This window comes from Alosa sapidissima, chromosome 16 (genome assembly GCF_018492685.1).
Source record: "Alosa sapidissima isolate fAloSap1 chromosome 16, fAloSap1.pri, whole genome shotgun sequence".
NCBI classification, from domain to species: Eukaryota; Metazoa; Chordata; class Actinopteri; order Clupeiformes; family Clupeidae; genus Alosa; species Alosa sapidissima.
Window position 1 is genome coordinate 10818255 of NC_055972.1, and position 20912 is coordinate 10839166.

At 43.0% G+C, this 20912-nt stretch overlaps 2 protein-coding genes across 2 annotated transcripts in view; one reads left to right on the forward strand and one right to left on the reverse strand.

The window, feature by feature from the left end:
• Positions 1–7196, reverse strand: part of pgbd5 (piggyBac transposable element derived 5) — a 24759-nt gene extending 17563 nt beyond the window's left edge. The window contains exon 1 of the mRNA XM_042065894.1: positions 6442–7196. Within this exon, the coding sequence (XP_041921828.1) occupies positions 6442–6757 (316 nt within the window). The 5' untranslated portion in view covers positions 6758–7196. The remainder of the gene's footprint in view (positions 1–6441) is intronic.
• A 439-nt stretch (positions 7197–7635) lies between these two features.
• On the forward strand, positions 7636–20885 carry cog2 (component of oligomeric golgi complex 2). The gene is made up of 18 exons (XM_042066113.1): positions 7636–7831; positions 8261–8422; positions 8603–8668; positions 8850–8930; positions 9072–9175; positions 9476–9584; positions 9875–10054; positions 10353–10477; positions 11796–11922; positions 12298–12437; positions 15722–15783; positions 16084–16235; positions 16907–17089; positions 17187–17259; positions 17407–17549; positions 17832–17971; positions 18473–18653; positions 19969–20885. The coding sequence occupies exons 1-18, from the start codon at positions 7775–7777 to the stop codon at positions 20062–20064; spliced, it is 2181 nt and encodes a 726-aa protein (XP_041922047.1). The 5' UTR covers positions 7636–7774; the 3' UTR covers positions 20065–20885.
• Positions 20886–20912: the final 27 nt, after the last annotated feature.

Genomic DNA, 20912 nt, shown 5'->3' on the forward strand with positions numbered 1-20912 from the left:
TTAGGGGATGATAATGGACAAACTGTTTCAAAGGTGGGATGCATGCAGAAAACATTACACACTTGACTGACACTGACACAATGAAGTTTGGTATGGAGTGTCCACAAACTCAGTCTGTACACTAGACCATAGAGATTATAAAGTTCTGTGTACTTTTTGGAGCATTACAAGTTATCACGGTCTATGATAGCCTACAGTACCTACACTAGCAATATATGACCAGCAGTGTGGATGCATATTAATTATGTTTAAATATACCCTTTGTGACCAAGAGAACATTGAGATGTTGAGACTATTTATGCTTATATACACTGTTGAAATACAGACATGCATTGTTCATTTAATCTATAGGTAATTCTATAAACCTAAAGTCACTATCAGTGCAACAAAAAGAAAAAAAAAAAAAATGACAGCAACATGATAGTCTGTATGAATTATTTGAAACCTTGTTACTCCATACATTTGCAAAGGTCACATGACCTGTTTGCCTAATGAGTCGGAAGACACACATGGTTACAAACAGCACTAGCCTACAGTAAATCACTTCTACAGCATACACAGCCTACCTCTCTCTGAGAGGAGAGACCCAAACAAACTTAATCATGAATAATATACATCACAAATGTACTGGTACCTCTGGCAGATGGGTTTTATTTTTCATATATTTATGAGGATCTTTCAAAATGCATTAGGAATCCTGTATATCATAGGTACAGCATCCAGGTAGCTGAGTGAGCATAGCAACAAAAAAACATAGTCTCCGTGTCTGAACAGCTGTTAACACACACGGCCTTAATTTTATAAGCCTTTGAGAAAGTGTATGTGTGTGCCTAGTGTGTGTCTTTCTGTGTGTATGTAGTGTGCCTAATTGCTTTTCCCTTTGATGGCCAAGAGGAGAGCACTTTAACAGGCTTTAATAATCCACATTGATCTTAATGACTCTGGGATACACTTTTGTGAAATGTAAAAAGAAATGGGACACCAAGAAATTAAATTCTTAAGCAGAAGGAATGGAATGACTCAATATATTCTTGAACTGAGCCATCCAGACAAAGGAGTGAAAAAAGAGAATGACTAAATAAAACGATCAAAAGTGCTGAAAGTAAACAACAGACAGACAGGCAGACAGACAGACAGACTGAGCTAATTTTTGATGGGACACTTAAAGGTTATCTGAACCATTCCTGAAGCTATAAATCTCAAGGTCAAAATAGTGGAGGGACTCCAAAGGGAACTTTTCCTACACCGTGTGCTTTGTGCACTGACACACAAAGTGAAATCTGGCCAAATGGCTGATTACCAGCCTTGAGTTCAGACCCAGAGCCAAAAACCCTCTCAGCGACAACTCACAGACCAAAAACGAGACACATGCAGGTAAATGGTCTGCAGACATAACTGACATTATGAGTCATTCCTGTATGCTTTGTGCTCTCAAAGACTTTTTTCACTGCTGATATTGTGCTTTAGTGTAATCCAGTCGTTGTGATTCATATTATACTGGGATTGCATGTGAGAGGTATGAAACAGCTACATGATGACAAACAGCAGCTTTTAGTCAAAAGGGTTTAGAGATTATTTTCCATTACACCCTCAACTGGTCTGCACAGCTACCGTAACCACATACATTCCCCTTTTTTGTGGAAAAAATAACAATCACGCCATCATGATCAGTTCAAGCAGCTTGATTTTAAGGGGTAAAAAGGCTATAATAGTGTTTTCTTCCTGATAAACATCAAATGCAAATAGTAAGAGACACAACAAAATGCCTAGTGTAGACTAATGGTGCTTAGTAGGCAGGACTGTGTAGTTATGTAATGCATTGCTCCTGTTTTTAATCCTGCATGACCATTGCATCATGGTGGGCCTTTAATTCTGAGGATGATGAGGCTTTAAGTTAATCTGAATCACTGACAGATAGAATATATGATATAGCTTTTCTTTCCACATTTATCATACCCAACAATTACATTAAACAGTTTTCATTGATTTTGAGAATGTACTGTCTTCAAAATGAAATTATATCCACAGTCCATCACACTAACTCTCCAGGCAAATTCTCCAGAGAATTTGCTATTGTCGCTGTGGTATATTTGTAAGTCTAAGTTATTTGGTCTCCTCTTATCACAATTACCCTTTACATTTCAGAACAGGACCGTATCTGTTTATAAGGGTGTATGTTTGTAACGTTTGTTAAAAGGGTTTAGAGATTATTTTCACATGATAAACAGCTTTTATGTCAACTTTGGGTTGTTAGTAGAAAAATGCATTTAGTCAAAATGTAGCCTACAATGCTAAAGCCTACAATGCTTTGTGACACCTTATATCGTTTATTTTCCTCAGTAACAACTGAACCACTTGTTGACTGAATGAAAATGTTTTGAGTTAACCCGGCATTTGTAGTCAACAGGGAATCATAGATGCAAATATCATGTCTAGGCCTGTACTGTATTTTGATAGGAGTGGTTTTACATTTTTTTATGCTATGTTGAAAAAAAATCAACAAAGCGTCTAAGTCCAGGTATTACAGGACATCTTACCCATCATTCACTCTTTGGAGACAGTGAACACATTATCTGGTATTATTCAAGGCTTTCATCTAATGGATGTCAGCAACCATGCCACGGATCATATACTTTCAAAAACACTTTGGCCTGTCTGAATGCATTGATTACTTCTCTGATGAATATACTCCCCTCTTTCAGTCAAGAACAAAACATCCTGAATTTCAAATCCAATTACTGGACAGGAACTGGTCCAGTACTGACACACATATTTTAAACCCTTCCCAACATTGTCTAGTCTCTGAGAAACGTGTCCGCAATCTGTAATATCCTGGTCAGTACCAAACAGCACATTGCAAAATTCAGATCACATTATTAGAGGCACAGTCAGGTCTGCAGCTGGCTCTCTGAACAGCCTGGTGTAGTCCTCCATTATGTGATTGGTATTAGAAGAAAAACTCTGGCCTGCCCTGTTCCTCTGGTTGGAGAGAGAGAGGAGGGTGGAACACACTGGCTTCTTTGATGCCGTTCTGACATCTGGGACGGTTGGCATTGTTCCTGCTGCTGCTTACACGCAGTGTGGCACACTGTCACAACACACTCTCCACAGCCAGCCGCACCACCACCAGAGACAAGAAGACAGTCAGATCTGATGCATTCTGATATTTATTAATTTGCCAAGCTCTCCTTCTTACAATCTTGTCTGCAGGTTGGCACACAGGCAAGTGAAGGTCATTGCTATCTTTTGGGACTGCAATTTACCAGCTGTTGTTCTTCTACATAAAGATCTTTATCATACCATTGGGACAGCAGCACTTGGAAATTGGCAATTTAAACAGTGCTGCTCATGATGATGATGCATCTTAAGCAGCTACACTGCTGATAATGATAATGTACCTGAAGGCACTGTCAATGAAAATAAATGACTAAAAATTAACTATTAAAAATAAACTATTAAAATGAACATCCATCTCCTCCTTCATCAAATTCATCCACAGTTCACCATAGCCATACAGTAGGTACCATAGGTAAGAGCATAAAGGCACAAACAAGTCAGAGAGTTTTGTGTCAGTGCATCAAGGTAGACACGTGCCCATTACAAAAGCCCATAGTACACAGACCCTGGGGTCCTTGGATCAACTCATGGCAATCAGTGGGGCACAAGGGTCTCTGCAGGTGGGTCAGATAACACCTGTGGCTTTGTCAACCACTTAAAGGGATTTATGGGTGCCTCAGGGTTCTCTGACATACTCACCCACTCACAATTTCAGCAGTACAATGTGGCCACACCAACAAACACACACACACACACACAGACACACACACACACAGACACACACACACACACATACAATCCCCCCCCCACACACACACACACAAACATCCACCCACACACACACACACACACACTCACAGCATACACCGTCCCGTTTGATAGGATCGTTAAGACCAGATCCTGCCAGCAGCGGGCAGGCTTAAAGCACCACCTGCCATGCGCCAGGCTGACACGTTTCCCTCCCCAAAAGCAAACACCCAACCAGATGGCCCGAACCCTGTTTCACGGCACCACACGCTTTCCCGGCCCACCACCGGGGTGCACAGATATGGAGTTTATCTGACTGTGCAGCTGTGCTGATAGACAGCCAGGCTGTGGGGATGGAGAGGTGAGGACCGAGGGAGAGCCCTACACAGCCTCAAGGTCTACCCCTCCTCACACACACACACACACAGAGGAAACCCATCCACAGTGTGTGTGTGTGTGTGGGGGGACTTCAATCAGAAATAGCTCAAAGCATGAAAGTGACTCATTTCTTCTCCTCTCTTCCTGTCCTCTCCTTCTCTCTCTCTCTTTTTTCACTCACTCATCTCTCTCTTCCTCTCCCTGCCCAGTCTTCATCCCTCTCTCATCTATCACTAGCTCATTTCTGCCTCCACTGCCCACTTTCCCTCTTTTTCTCTATCACTCTCTCTCTCTTCTGCTCTGACACTCCATCCTTCTCTTCTCTTTTTGACACCCCCCCCCCCCATTATAACCCATCACCTACTACTTTATTACATGAATTTCATTAATAATAACAATTTACCAACAGCTGCATTGAAAACAAAATGGGCTAGATAATAAAGAAGGGCTAGATCGTTATGATTAAGAGGAAGTCACGCGGTCCTCAGTGCGTTGGCATGGCACCACTGTGTGTTTTCTTGGCATGATGTCTCTGCCTGACTAAGTCCATGTGAGCGGTGATGCACCGTGACAAAGAAAAGGATGAGAGGGACACTCACACCAGCGTGCAGGGGCCAAAGTGCTGTCACCGTTAACTGTGTCATGTCTTAGGTCCGGCCTAATGGGCCAGGAAGTTCGCCGGCGTCCTCGTCTGAGGGATGAGACCGTGTCGCTGCGCTTCGCCGGTCACGCCTATTCCTGTCACGTACGAGTGTCCAACGGAACGAATGGAGTCCATATCCACAAACAAGGACTGCCATGCTTGCATGTGTGTGTACACCTACACACTCTCTCCAAAACATGAGACTCCTTTGCACAAAGCATCACCACATCCTGTATGCACATACTCATCTTACAATGTAAATATGCTGTTAAAGACAGGCACAGAGCACAGAGTGCTGCTCATATTTTTGCACACACACACTTTCTCTCTGTCTCTCTCTCTCTCACTCACACACACACACGCACACACACAAACACACACATGGCCACACATAAGCCTGCCAGCATTTCTACAGCTGAAATAGAAATGCTGTCTGGGTTATTTTGCCAGACTAATTCTAACTAGATCAGCACCTTCTGTTGCACTTTAAGGCCAAGCAAAGCACAGCACACTGAGCATGACAGTGTGAATAACAGAGCTCTTCGGAAAATGAGAAAGAGGAAAAATCAAAATAAAAAAAGGGGAACTCATAACATCAGACATGGCCTTACCCTAGAATTGTGTGCTTCTTCCTATGCAAGAGCAAGAGAGCCGGGGTAGAGTTTATGGGGTACTGATGAAATTCAGTAATTTGTGAAAGTAGCTTTACATCTTCTTCTTATCTCTGCTAATCTAGCAAAGGGTTGAAACATTGCAAAATGAACCTATCATAACAATTATTTCTCAAACGGCTCAGAGCACAAAGTGGCTAGTTCACACTTAAAAGTAAACACAGGGATCCAGAAGCAACTAAGATTATGGTCTCCATTAGTGAGTGAGATGGTTCGAAACATCGTATCTTTTACCTCTCAGACCCTTGGAAGACTTCTTTAGAGCACACATAACACTACAAATACTTCTTCGCGATTTTGAGCGATTTTCATTAGGTTGCCACATGTTGAAAGATAGGATACTGTGATAATAAGCCATAATAGGATCCATAATAGGATCATAATCAAAGTCAGTAACGGTTAGTCTTTTCTGTATTAATAAAATGGTTGGTTAAACAATGAGAATGGCACATGATGTCATGGGCCATGGTGACAACGTGACACTGGGTTGGGTTTAATTTTTGTGAAAGGATCCTGAGAGCCTACTGTTCTTGTTGGATACTGGACTTCTGTGGTCAGTACCAGAATGTGTGTTCAGGCCTAGCACCAAGTCAACGCATGTTAACCTGAGTTAAGGTGTGCAGTAAAGCTCAACGGCGATACATTTTTTTTTAGATGTCATGGGCCTCGTCGAGTCAGCGTCAGAAAGTTACCTTCCATTCAGTCTGCATAAGCTACATGGGCATACTATTAGCTTTACTGCTTCATAGCCTACAGCATACCGATTAGGCTAGGCAATCAAAATGATTATACTACGGTTATGTATAGTAGCCTATAAACCATGTCAGGAAATAGACTGCATCGTGTCGTGTCTCACCCTATTAGGTTACCGTGACTTTCTCATGCAGATGTGATGCGACTAAGACGCGTCGTTTCTTGTATTTTTCCCACAGTGACATAGCTTACCATGTGTGTCCTTATAGGAGGGCAAGCTTATGTCTTGCAGCACGTCGCTCCATCCTTCCTCCTCTGCCTGCGTGCTGGAGACGGAGCCGGGAGGACCGCAGTTATGACTACTCCCTGAATCACCTGCCCGGACATCATCCGCGTTGGTTTCCGTGGTGTAGTTATCCGAATTAGAATCAGCCGAGGTGCTGTAGAAAGGGTTGTCGCTGCTGTCGTCGCCCGACTCCCCGAACACATCGTCTGAAATTTGCAAGCTCTCGTAGCGGGAACGGGCCGCTTCTAGAAGTGACAGCGCCTTTCTCCCGCACTCAGCCATCGCTCGATGATCGCCTCTAGTAATTTAGAGCGGCCGCAATTCGGCATGCAACTGACCACCTTTGAAACAAACCTTCGAGATGTGCAAAGCTTAGCCTACTGTCCACTCCCTCTGCTCGTTAAACCGCTCTGTTGGTAACGCCGACTTCAGAGCAGGTGCTTGGCTGCGCGTTTAAAAAGAATCTCATGGAACACGCGTGGGCAGGAGAGAGGAGCTGTCCCCACCAAGGGTACTGAAATCACCCCCACCATACGACGAGAGACCTTAAAGTATCAATATTTATCACAGCGCCGAGCATCCGGGACTGGGCGTGCTGTCCCTTACTGTAGACGACTCAATGAATCGCCGGCCTCCCCAGGAATCACCTGACCCGGTTTTTTTTTTATTCTGCCCAATGGCAGTGATGTTTGACATTAACGTCAAACCTTCAGTAATGCTGAAGGAATAGGCTATGCTTTTATCCAGATATATTCCGCGTAGGCTAGTTTAGCCTACAGCATAGGGTCATTTTTATGTTATGTTTAAATTAGGTTTGTTGTGTTATAGATTATGTTAATGAATGTCATTATGTCAAGTGTGTCTTGATTATTCAGAAGTTTATACGACCTATACCATTTTGTTCCCTACTGTATAAAATTGAAATGACCTTGGTAGAGAGGTCAGTAGGCTAGGCCTATGGGAGGGGTTTAACTCATAGTAGTCTAGAAAAAAAAAGGTGTTCCATTGCCAGCGACTCGGCTACTAGTCACATTAGTACTAGTGTTCTATATACAGTCTATGACTAGTCAACACTGCATTAATTCTGGCGCCCAGCAGGGTACGCCATGTCATTGCGTTCATTTTCTCTGAGTATTCTGTTCTTACTCGTTGGTATAGGCTTATGCCATGTTTGCGGAAGTGAAGTCAAATTGCTTCCCGACTGTTCCCGACACGCAAAAGATGAGGTAGCATAGTTTAAACCAGGAACCATATCAAACGTCAACTTATTTCATAGAGATTCAGGTTTCTTGAAGAACTATGAATCTTCCTAAGGGACCCGATTCGCTTTGTTTTGACAAAGACGAATTTATGAAGGTAAGACATGATCATGTATGCTAGACTGTAAATATGCTAACCAGCTAGTAAGTTATCATGAATACAACGAGACCAGTAGCTAAATCTCATCGTTAGATACCATCGAGCTAAAGTCTCTCACATTAAATAATGTTCCCTCGTACAACTATTACGCACGTGAGCGTGTGCTATTTGACTGATCAGATGATGCTAAAATATAGAGTTTACAGTCATACGAAGGAGCGACAAATGAGAGATAACGTTAATGCTGAATGAATGTCACTGAAGTGTCAGTGGAGTAGCTAGCAGCTGATCACTGCAAAAGCGAGGCTTAGATGTGCGATAAATGAATGCAGTTGCTTTTCAGTTGCACGTTACACGACTGTCTGCCTCGAACAAGTTAGCATTGCCTCAGAGTCAAGATGTCATAGTGAAATGCATGTGTCATAGGATGACTTCGACGTGGATCGCTTCGTTTCGGAGTGCAGGAAACGCGTGTCTTTGGAGGAGATGCGTGAAGACCTGGAGTTCTACTACAAGCTCCTCAAAACAGCAATGGTTGAACTCATCAACAAAGACTATGCAGACTTTGTCAACCTTTCCACCAACCTTGTGAGTGTCTGGATTCAATCCAATCATTGGCATACTTACTGACAGTCACCATTACAAACAGATGGTTTTCATGTCCACAAGTCAGAATCTCTCTCATGGGCATGTCATGTCAGAAAGTGACATAGTCTGAGTGCATTTTCTGGTTTGTGAATTTTATTTTCATCCATGTTTATCTTGTAGGTTGGAATGGATAAAGCCCTAAACCAGCTGTCTGTACCCTTGGGCCAGTTAAGAGAAGAAGTGCTGGTACTGTTTCCATCCAGTTCTTTCATATGTACTTTTGCCTTGTGGAGTAGATTAAAACACAAAAAAGCACACATGATGACATTAAACTACCTAATTGCATGAACATACATGAAAATTAACATCAGCATTTAGACGAGCTCTATTGGATACCAATGGCATATGTCACTTGTGCATCTAACAGAGCCTTAGGACATCGGTCCATGAAGTCATCGAAGCCATAGACACCCTGTTATCCAAACAAGACGATATTCAAAGGAAAAAGGTTGGCTGTCTTTCTCATATTTCATTTGGTTGTGATTTCTTGATGTTGTGGTAGACATTTTGGTTTGTTGATATCCCTATTTATGCCATGCCAATTTAGCACTAAAAGTTGATCAGTAATTAACTTTACACTCTGCTGCAGATGTGCGTGATGAGACTCATCCAAGTGGTGAGATCAGTTGAGAAGATAGAAAAGATTCTCCACACTCAGAACTCCAAAGACAACACCTCTCTTGAGACAAGCAGGTAAGGCTATCAGATACTGTCCATTGGCAGGAACTGTATATTTACATTGAGCCCATATTGCTTTCCTTCACCTAACTGTGTCAAATACTTTGAATCACCACAGTTTAGCTGAGTAGCATAGAAGTAAAAAGCAAAGACCATCAAAATGCTATTACTAAAATAAAGATCCATATAAATATCCAAGGACCCAGTTACAATAAATGGAACCAGCCTTATCACATGTCAAGGACAAGTTTATGTTATGACTAGTATGCAAGGTGACAAAACATCTAATAATTTGTTCCTGATATTTTCATGCAGCCCTCTTGTAGCTGGGCAGATTCTGGAGCGGATTGCCACTGAGTTTAACCAGCTGCAGTTCCATGCAGTCCAGAGCAAAGGCATGCCTCTTTTGGACAAAGTGCGGCCGGTGAGCATGCCCTCAAACAAACAAAAAAGTTTTAAATATGTACATCTTTCTCTGGCTTGCACCAGTTCCTGTCTGTTATTCAGAAGTACAGTTTACGACAACATTCTTAAAGACCAATAGGAGACTTTTAACATTCAGCAAGAATATCCCTAAAATGTAGTGAAGTTTAGTAATGAATATGACTGGCCTTGAATCTTAAACTCTAGAAGTGATGGTATTACTCTGCTATTGGGTTTGAACTCCTGTCTGCGTGTTCATGTTCATGTCTGGTTGTGCTGTGTCTGTCTCAGAGGATAGCAGGCATCACGGCTATGCTCCAGCAGTCTCTAGAGGGACTCCTGATTCAGGGGCTTCAGACCTCCAATATGGATATCGTGCGGCACTGCCTGCGTACCTACGCCACCATCGACAAGACCCGGGACGCAGAAGCCCTGGTGGGCCAGGTCATGGTGAAGCCCTACATGGATGAGGTACTTCCAGCAGTTGATTCAGATACAATTGGAAGTTGTTGATCACTTATCATCAAGGATATAATTCAACACTTGGAACATATGGTATGCTCAGCCTTGCCTTGCCCATGAATATGGAATCTATCAGTACCTCAGTAAATTCTAAAAATGATCTATGACATGTCAGCTGTGCATGTTCTTTTGAATTAGGGCACCCAGTACATTACTCCCCAGTGTGTCATGGTCTGCAGTTAAGTATCCCCATGTTGACTCCAATGACACAGTTCCTCACTGCGCTCTCCTCTGCCGCCCCTTGCAGATCATAAGTGAGCAGTTTGTGAAGTCCAGCCCCAGTGGCCTGCAGATGATGTACACCAAGCTGCTGGAGTTTGTGCCCCACCGCTGCAGGCTGCTCAGGGAGGTGACAGGAGGAGCCATATCCAGGTGTGTGCAGACAGGTAGCTCACCTGTGGGCAGGAACTGACAACAGACACCTGAGCTTTCCCTCTGATATATGTAGATATACACACTGCCGTTCAAAAGTGTGAGGTCACTTAGAAATGTCTATTCCACTCCATTATAGACAGAATACCAGCTGAGATCAGTTGCATTGTTTTTTTTCATCAGGGCAGCAGTTTTCAGATTACATTATGTGCTTATGATTGCAGAAGGGCTCTCCAATGTTTTCTCAGTTAGCCTTTTAAAATTATATCAGATTAGCAAACAGAATGTGCCTTTGGAACATTGGATGAATGGTTGCTGATAATGGGCAATGTAGATATTGCATTAAAGATCAGCCATTTTTTTCTACAACAGTCATTTATAACATTAATGATAAAAACAAGGACATTTCTAAGTGACCCCAAACTTTTGAACGGTAGTGTATGCATTTGATAGATATATATACATACATTCATAGGGAGTGTCAGTCCATTTGAAGGACCTCTACTTTAGTGTTGTCATGTAAGAACATCAGTAAGTCTGCTTTGAAATATTTTCTAAAATCGAGACATAAAATACCTTTGCCTTTTCTACATTCAATATGTGAGATTTGAGGCTAGAATGCAATTTGCATCCTAGAATAAACATGATTTACTTGCACATCCAATACATGGTAAGTGCATTGGTAAGTAATTTTAATGTCTCAGGGTTTTTGTTTTAAGTGATAGCTGGGCAGTGGTTATGTGCTTTGTAAAGTTGCACTCATTCATCAAGTTGACATTCACTGTTTATGTAATTCAAATATTAATTTCAGTGTTGGCTTGGCATAAAAGGTCATAATGCAGCAGCTGGTGTGCTCTGTGCACACTGTAGTGTAGATACTGCCCTACGTGCCCTCCTCCTGTGCAGATCTTGCCCTATGTGCCCTCCTCCTGTGCAGATATTGCCCTATGTGCCCTCCTCCTGTGCAGATATTGCCCTACGTGCCCTCCTCCTGTGCACACTGTAGTGTAGATACTGCCCTACGTGCCCTCCTCCTGTGCAGATATTGCCCTATGTGCCCTCCTCCTGTGCACACTGTAGTGTAGATACTGCCCTACGTGCCCTCCTCCTGTGCAGATATTGCCCTATGTGCCCTCCTCCTGTGCACACTGTAGTGTAGATACTGCCCTATGTGCCCTCCTCCTGTGCACACTGTAGTGCAGATACTGCCCTATGTGCCCTCCTCCTGTGCACACTGTAGTGTAGATACTGCCCTATGTGCCCACCTCCTGTGCTTGCCCATTGGAAGCCCTTTCAATGGCTGCTTCTCTCTCCCCAGTGACAAAGCTGACATTGTGCCTGGCTATGACTTCCTGGTGAATTCGGTATGGCCTGAGATGATAAAGGCCGTTGAGGAGAGGCTCCCTTTTCTCTTCAATCCTGGCAACCCGGACGTCTTCTACGAGGTTAGAGACACGCGTGACTGGCATTCCCACACATGGCCTTCCACCACTTTGGAAGGAGAGATATTGTGCATGTATGATGTTATAATATGTTGTGTACACAAAAACTCCAAAGATATGATGCAATAAAACATAATAGAATTCATGAGCACATGTAGAGTTAGTACTGCAAAAAACATCAAACCACTCAAGGTCCAAATCCAACTTTTTACCACATAGACTTCTGGGATTGACGGACTATTATATTGCTTTTGACTTGGCTCTTATATGCCTTATATTTGGATGAGTAAGAATGTTTCATGATGTGATGTAGTCGTGACTCACTCTTTCTCTTTCTCTCTCTTTCTTTCTCTCCCCTCCCCTCCCCTCCTATGACAGAGGTACGCCATCACCATGGACTTTGTGGGGAAGTTCGAGCGTCAGTGTGGCTCGCAGGCGAGCGTCAAGCGACTGCGCGCGCACCCCTCCTACCAGAGCTTCCACAACAAGTGGAACCTGCCCGTCTACTTCCAGCTCAGGTGGGTGAGGTCCTCCTACTCCAGCCTTCTTGTGCCTCCTGCTCATCCTGCTGCTGGGTTCGGCTCGGTGTCAGCTCAGTGTCAGCTCAGTGTCGGCTCAGTGTCGGCTGGCGCTTGGCTCTGCTCCAGACCTCCCTGTGTAAACATCCTGGGGTGGAGCTTGCACGGTTGGTCAAAGATTAGAGCTAATGGTGGAGTGCACAGCAATTTTAAATTCCATTGAAAAAGAATTGATCTTGGGACATGTAGTTTTGTCCGTGATTAACTACAATAGCTCCACCTCCCTGTACAGAGATTGTTCACTGTTCTCCCATAAAAATCTTCTCCCATCCGTTTCCAGCCATTTATCTCATGGCTTTTTTACTCACATTCTCTCTCTTTTCCTTCCCCAACTAATGTGCTCCTTATCATACTTTCTCTATTTCTCTCTCTCTCTCTCTCCTCCTCTAAATATAAGTTGGAAAGTCTATACAGATAAGTAAGTAAGTAAGAATTTGTAAGCCCCTGTATGTGTTCTGCAGTGGCACATGAATAGCAAGACTGACTGGAAGGCAGCATTTTTCTCTCTTCTCCTTTTAACTTGTTCCAAAAGGCCTCCAGCTCACCCAGTGCTAGAGAGAAGATAGCCATATAGATGCAGTCCTCCAGTCTCTCTGTCTATATGGAGCAAAGCCACAGAGAGACCTATGCTGATGTGTTTTCTCTGTATTGCAAATGGGCTCTATGACTCAACTCTGTTGCTCTCTGCGTGAGAATACCAATGCAGTGCACCAGATTATAGACCTCATCATAGATCCCCGGGCTGCTTCTTTGCGGTATATCCAGTCCTGTGGGGTGCTATTTTAAGTGATTGATGTTAGCCCGCTATACACTTTATGAACAGCAGGCTTATTGCCTGCTGCTGACTGGATTTATTTGCTGCCGGCTAGGTGGAATTAGTTTCTGGGCTTGTGATTCTCAGAAGTCCAAATAGCCAAGAATGGGCTCAGATTCCCTTATAGTTCAGTATAGTGGTTAGTGATGATATTTCCAATTAAATTAAGTACAGGGTATCTTCAGTACCTGAGTGATAAAGTATGGACATTGAAATCAGAGATGTATATTGATCTAATAGTTTGTTCTAATAGTAGCTTAATGTTATTTATTTAGCTATTAATAGCTGTTGTTGTTTTTCTAAACATCTTTTTATTATGCACAGATAAAATGTCTTTCTCAGTAAAAATGTAGTAGTGTATGCATAAGTCAATTATTTTTCTGAACTTTTGGAGAAGTCTGATATTATGTTTGAACACCACTTCTGTGATTTACACACAGGTGAGGTATCAGATAGCTTAAGGCGCCTTTGACTCAATAATGTAGGAGCCGGTTGTCATATTCATCAATACCTGGCCGCTGGTCATTTGCTGGTGCCCTGGTAATTCCCTTATTTCTATCGTCTGTTTTACGTGCTTTGGGGGCAGATCTAGACTCTGAACTTGTTCCCATGCAAAAGTCATGACTGTCAGAGTGTTTATTTTCTCTGCCATCCATTCACTCTTCCCTTTGTAAATTTCCTTTACACGTGATGTCAATAGAAAGCACTGTTAGTAAATGACTAAGGCATGATGACGCTGTGCCACACAAAGCCAGCGTGTAGTGTGGGGGTTCGGAGTTCCGGAGGTGTCCAACGTCAGCGTTGTACTCACTGTGCCCGTGCTCTGTTTGTCGCTCTGCTCAAATTTCAAAATGTAAAGTCCAGCCAAACACAACTGTTTGTTTTGTTATCTAATAGTGTCTCTCTTGCTCACTATCTTCCCGTCTCTCTTTTCCTCATGGGTTTCCTAATCCTGTTACTTTCCATTGGGATTAATGTACTTGCCTTTGTGAGATGCCAAGGTTTACATTGCAAAGTAGGCTGTGTGTAAAATGTTCTATGTACTTTTGCCTTCAAAGCTACTTCTCACCTTTTACCTAGTTTCTCCTGTTTTTGTTCATGTTGCTCTTGGCTTTGAGTTAGTGGCCTTCTGTCTTGTACAAGTGGCTGTGTTGTGTCCACAGGTCGGAGGTGATTGTAGTGATTCTTCAGTGTTCTACAGTATGAACCTTGCTCAGTGCAACTCTATCTCAATTGTGTTGCTCTCAGCTGTAGAACATAGTATGAGAGACTCTTCCCCCACCACCTCAATTCCGCCAAAATTGTGACCATTTGGTATAGCAACACTTTGCTATAGTGACCATTTTTGTGACCATTTTTGGTATAGCAAGACTAAGACTGATACAAACATCATTGTCAGTGACCGTGCTCCTTCACACACAGTTTCACTTTCATGTAATGCAAACATTATCATTTTTTCAATCACTTCGGCATTAGGCTACAGTAGGGCTGTCACTTTACGTTCGAAAATCAATTGCAGAAGTTTCGAAAACTAAAATAGGGAATCGATTTTAACCAAATATGTACACTATTCATTTTAAACGAATTAAACAAAATTCACAAACAAGTAGAGAGACGAGTAATAGGCCCTAATAACTTGAGGAGTTTGATGTGGAAGTACTTCGGATTTTTGGTATATCAAACAATGGAGAAGAACAAAGCGGTAGGCTATGCAAACTGTGCAATCGAGTTCTACGTAGGCGAAATTTGTTTGACATTTCTAATCGTAAACACAGCTACGCTGAAGCCTGGTAATGTTTGTCACTGATGTAATAGCAGTATACTCGGCTTATTGTTTTTCGAGAATGTAATACTTCTGTTTGTCATTGTGCACGAAACTTCACGCCAATAAATCATCAGAAATATTGCTGGCTTGCGTCTACAAGCGCCCTCTTTACGTTCGTCCTAATGCCTGTTCTTTTTTTGTGGATTGGCCTATATTTGGCGTTGAAAATGGAAACGTCTTTAGACATGAAAAATCGATTTTACAATCGATTCAATGAACACTTATGTCTCAAAAATCAAACAGGATTTTTTCACAAAAGTGACAGCCCTAGGCTACAGCTACATTCCTAGCAGAGGAATCTAGTCCCTTTTGTTGTAGTACTCTGTACACACATCATTGTTAGTGGAGAGGAATGTCTTTAAATTTCATAAAAAAGTTTATTTTTTGTTATTGTGAGAATATGTTGAAGGTATACAGAGCAGAACACGCATGACACTACTAGAGACTTTTTCCAAAGCATCCATTGTCCCATTCTACCCATCATTAGCACTAACAAAGCTCCATCTCTGTCTTTTCACCCTGCTGTTGTCCTCAGTTCATCACAGACATTGCTTGTTGACACTGTGTGCCTTCATTGTTTTGCAGATATAAGGAAATTGCCGGCAGTTTGGAGAACGCCATTGCTGATGGCCTTGATGCTGCACCAGGTTAGTGATGGATTGATGGTGGCCTAGTGCCAATGGATCTATTCCATTATTATTTCATGCTGAAAATTAGATAATGGTTTAGTCAGAGCTGTCAATTAAAGTACAAAGTTGTATCAGTCAAATCAGTTGTGGTGTAGATGTTTTTAGTATCTGAATGAATGAGGGATATGTCATAGTATGCTGTTTAGCAGAGGACAGGACTTTCATATCAGTTGAATCATATAAGTATGAATTAAACGCTTTTTTCATATTTCCTTCTTTCACTGTTCATCCCCTCTCTCCTCTCTCCTGTGTCCGTAGTTGGGAGTGTGTATCACCTGCAGGTGTCTCAGGTGTTGTGGGGGTGTGTGTGTCGCTGCTGGGCAGAGAGGATCTACCTGGCCCCACTGGCACATCGCTTCTGGAAACTCACGCTGCAGCTGCTTGCCCGCTATGCCAAGTGTGTCACTGAGGTCAGACTCAACGCCCCACACTGACAAGCTCGTAGCTTAGTGCACCCTGCAGAGACCCAGCAACTCAAGCTCCTGACACAAAGTGTCATCTGATGTCACTGTATTCCAGAATTACTGTAGCCCCTTTAACATCACAGTACTGTTGCATCACTGTTATCTCACCAGATACCACAGTCCCAGTCAGGGATCAACGTTAACTTTTAAAAGTGGTTGGCAACCAGGTATGAGGTCAAAGCCAACCAAATCTGGTTGCCACTTGCAACAATTTGGTAGCCAAGGGCAACCAGACAACCATTAATGTGGAGCCCTGGTCCAAGTTACATCTTTAGACAACGTTTAATACAGTTTCACTGCTCATTATTAAATAACAGGCTTTAAATAGAAAAAACTACAAACTGTTTCATCCCACACATGGATGGCTCATGACTAACTGAATTTTCTATGAGGTCATGTCCCATGTTCCAGTCTTCTGTGACACACACACACACACACGCACACACACACACACACACACACACACACACACACACACACACACAGACACACAGCCGTTCCTGTAATTATTTCTGAACAATAGATTGTAATACCCTCATTGTTTCTGATAGATGTTATTTCTGACATGCATGACCACATGTGAGGATTTCTTCTGTTCTCTTACCCACTGTGTCTAGGTGCTGACGAAAACACCCTCCACCGAAACCCCCAAAGACCCTGTGAGACCCCTGCCCAGCTCCGCCTCGTCCACCTCCAGTCGCACATCTCAGGATGCCGACAGTGAGAGCGGCGGTCCGGCCTCACTCTCCACCAAACAGCTGGTCTTCATCGCAGCAGATGTGGACAAACTCCAGGAGCAGGTATCCAGGTCCCTCTGAAGGATACTGAATTACATGGCTGCCATGGTTAAAAAGCAGCAGGCTGACATAATCTGGATGTTTTGTCATGTTTTTCCAGATTCCTCAAATCTCTGAGATGATCAGAGAGAGACTTGAGGCCATTGGGTTTAAAAACTTCCCCATCGTCTCAGGTAGGCCTTTCATCAGAGTATTAACAGAGCTGACATGAATTATGCATTAATAGTCTCAAAGAAAAGGTTGGCTCTCTTGTTTATTTGTGGACATAGGTCTTTATATTAATGCTATTTGTGCATTGTGTGTTTGTTTGTCTCTGCCAGAGGCCCTGGAGGACTCCAAAGCCTCTCTGTCTAGCTGTCTGCCCACCCTCAGTGCCCGCATGACTCAGCATCTGACTGAGCGATGCTTCCGCTTCCTCAAAAGTGCCTCCGAAGTGCCTCGCCTCTACAGACGGACCAATAAGGTGAGATGCAGCTGGACTGCGTGGAGTTGACGTAGTGTTTGACGTTTAGAATTTGTGGCCGTGGAATCAAACTGTGATGGATGCTGCTTGTGAAGCAACATTTGTACATTTTGATTAATGTTGGGGAATTCATCTCATCAAAGGGTTTGGGTTTCATCAAACATTGCTTCTGAGAAGATTTAGGCTTTGCGTTTTTATTCTACGCACAGCACCAACTAAAATGCACCAAAATCACCACCTCAAAAGTAAACTGACCAGCAAGTATTTGTTTTGATTGGACAGGAAGTGCCCACGAGGGCGTCGGCCTACATGGATAACGCTCTGCGGCCGCTGCACCAGCTGGTCAGCGACTCCAGGGACTTGGTGAAGGCCGTGCTCATGCAGGAGTGGCTACGAGTGACCCTGTCCGACTGCACCCACAGGTAACTCCGCCACAGAGGGAACACCATGAAAGATTCTGATTCAGATCTGTGGGTAAAATAAGCACAGACCTTCAAAGTGTCTAGACTCCAAAAAGAGTTGTGCCTAGAGATGCGGGACATCATCCTTCTGCAGTGTGTTGAAAACCAAAGTACTCAGAAATTCTTTCTGACACTTAATGGACTCTTTAAGAAGTTGCTGTATATAGGCCATATTATTTACTGATCTTAATCTCTGCAGTTTTCTGTCTTGAAGCACACATGCTAACATTGAATTCAATCAGATTCCCCTCTACTGAATTTTACAGATCAGTTAGGCATCAGTAATAACTTTTTAATATGTGCATTGCATTGCACTAAAATAAAGACCTCTTTATCCACATAGTGACATATTTGATATTATTTTTAGGTGTATGTAAATGAAATGTATTTAATTATATTTCTTTACATTAAAGAAGAGCTCATGTCCCGCTTACTGTATATCTCATCCTTATAACCGTGCAGGTACTATGAGACCATCTCGGACGTGTTGAGCTCGGTCAGGAAGATGGAGGAGAGTCTGAAGCGTCTGAAGCAGGCGAGGAAGACCACTGCAGCCAGCACCAGCGGCAACAACGGCGGCCCCAGCGATGACAGCAAGATCCGCCTGCAGCTGGCCCTGGACGTGGAGTACCTGGGTGAACAGGTGAGATGGACGGTCACTGCTCGGTGCTCATCGTTTTCTCTTTCAGGGCTTTGGAGTATTTCTGTATTTCTGGTATTTGATTTGGCAAAAAGTCACTGTGGTGTAGACACTAATCTTTTAATCCAATACTGTTCCTGCTTGGAAGGGTTTTGGAACTCTCATTGCCATGAGAAATGAAAAGTTTTCATACATCATTATAAACTGCCCAGACAAATGGCCAGTGCCATTGGAAATTACCTTTTAGAATTTCCAGTGTCTCACTTTACATATCTGAAAATAACTGGTGAAGAGATGTGACTAGAGCTCATATTCACACATCAAAGGTATCGTAACACCCCCAATTATCACCACTTTTGTTCAGAAATTCTAAAACAACAATGTTTTTTAACACTTCAAAATAACATTTGCTAAATTAACCTTACATTTTTCAGTAGCCATAGGTGTGTAGATTTGAACAAACTCTGGTTTGTTTGTTAACGGGAGCATTTACTGCCTGAAATATCCGATTTTGTTTACCACGCTCGGAGTTATAGTGCTGGCCTGATGGGTCGCCTATTTACACCGTTTCAACGGCACATGAACGGTTAGACAGAGAATTCTCGTCGTGAAATTAAAATTCCACTGGAGCTCCAAGCGGTTGTGTACACGCAGCCTTACAACACTGTCTACAGCTCTTTGAGTCACGTTAAAATGTCATTTTTGGTACATAGCTAATTTAGATACACCTATGGTGTGGGTGGTTGTGTTTCTTTAGGAGTCTGCTGTCTTGGTTTGTATAGAAATTGATATTAAGTGACACATACACGCAAGACGGTGGAAATACGGGACCGACGGTAATAGGGGGAGTTCCGATACAGTCAGACTGTTTCCTGTGTGATGTTCTGTGCTATTATTACAGTAACCTTATGGGGGTAAGAGGCAGAGTGTGACGTCTCTTGTAAAAACTACAGGATGTGGTTAAGGCGGGGATCACACTGACCAGCGGCTAGATAAACTGTTTGTGCTACTTAGGACCGAGAGAGAACTTATTATGGACTGAGCGTTGCGTTACGTTTGCCACTGCTGCTTGCCACTGGCCAGAGATCCCCGCCTAACACTGGATGTCACAGACATGGAAAAACTAATCATGTGACCTTCCATACATTTGGAACTTGTTTAACCAATGGTAGAAGTGTCTTAACCTTGCACTAACCCATAACCATTATCTGCAGGAAGGTTCATGCTTGTTATGTATATTTCAGAGAGATCTTTTAGTCTGGACATGTGTAGTGTTTGTCTTGTGCTTTATTCATGTGTCCACTCCTGTATGTTTCAGATCCAGAAGATGGGCCTGGAGCCCGCGGATATCTCCATGTTCTCATCTCTGCTTGATCTGGTGCGAGAGGCCAGAGACTTGGCTGCTGCTGAGTGAGGGATCCCTGGGCGGGGGGTCCTTTTTCTGCACTACTGCACTGGCACCAGGGGCGTCAGAGGGGTGCCTGATCAAAAATGCCAGGTCATGGAGACCTGCACTCGATCCTTGGGAGTATGATTTAGGCGCTAAAGCACATTACAAGACTGTTCTATTCCCAAGTATTTTTTTTTTTCTTATTTAAGGAGTCTACATGTTTTTGTTTGTTTATTTCTTTTTGTCACTGCAGGTCACTTGAGAAATTGAAGAACTAACATCTGGCCAAAGTCCAATCCCCCTTTTTTCCAGTGAACTCAACAATACTGTGTCACCACTACACTGCACGTCACTGCAGTTTGTCTTCGGCACAAGTGTCCCCATGTCAGACCAGATCTGTTTAGGGCCAAAGGTACGGAAGGCAATAACTCCGACCAAACTACTAAAGAGCACCAGCCTTTGGCTTCAGGCTTAAGGCCGATGCTGAAACAGGCTGGTATGCCATTTGTAGCTCCTGCAGCTTCTTTGCCCATAAGGGAGGCTAATGTGAACTCACTGCACTGGAGATCTGTAAGATTGATCTCTTCACAGTCTAAACCGCTGATTGTTTGTTCAAGCTTTTATTTCTCTTGTTGAAGTGGGCCAGATGGTGTTTAGCAGTGGCTCTCACTGTTACTACTGAGGCTTTCCGAATGGAAGGGAAATACAAGGGGTTGCTAAGAGGCATATTCTCAAGAGTCTGGGTAGGGGGCTCTGACTGATATTTCATTGTTGAAGAATGAAGATTGTGTAAATTACAAAATGAAAGATTATGCCTTTAACAATAAAATGTTTGCTACAACTGATTTGGTTGATTTGGTGTATGTAATGTC

What these genes read in the sequence shown, in the direction of transcription:
- cog2 (XM_042066113.1), top strand. Translation starts at nt 7,775, where the DNA reads ATGAATCTTCCTAAGGGACCCGATTCGCTTTGTTTTGACAAAGACGAA. An exon ending in AGTTAAGAGAAGAAGTGCTG is followed by an intron (nt 8,669 to 8,849) that starts GTACTGTTTCCA and finishes TGCATCTAACAG; the next exon opens with AGCCTTAGGACATCGGTCCA. An exon ending in ACAGGAGGAGCCATATCCAG is followed by an intron (nt 10,478 to 11,795) that starts GTGTGTGCAGAC and finishes CTCTCTCCCCAG; the next exon opens with TGACAAAGCTGACATTGTGC.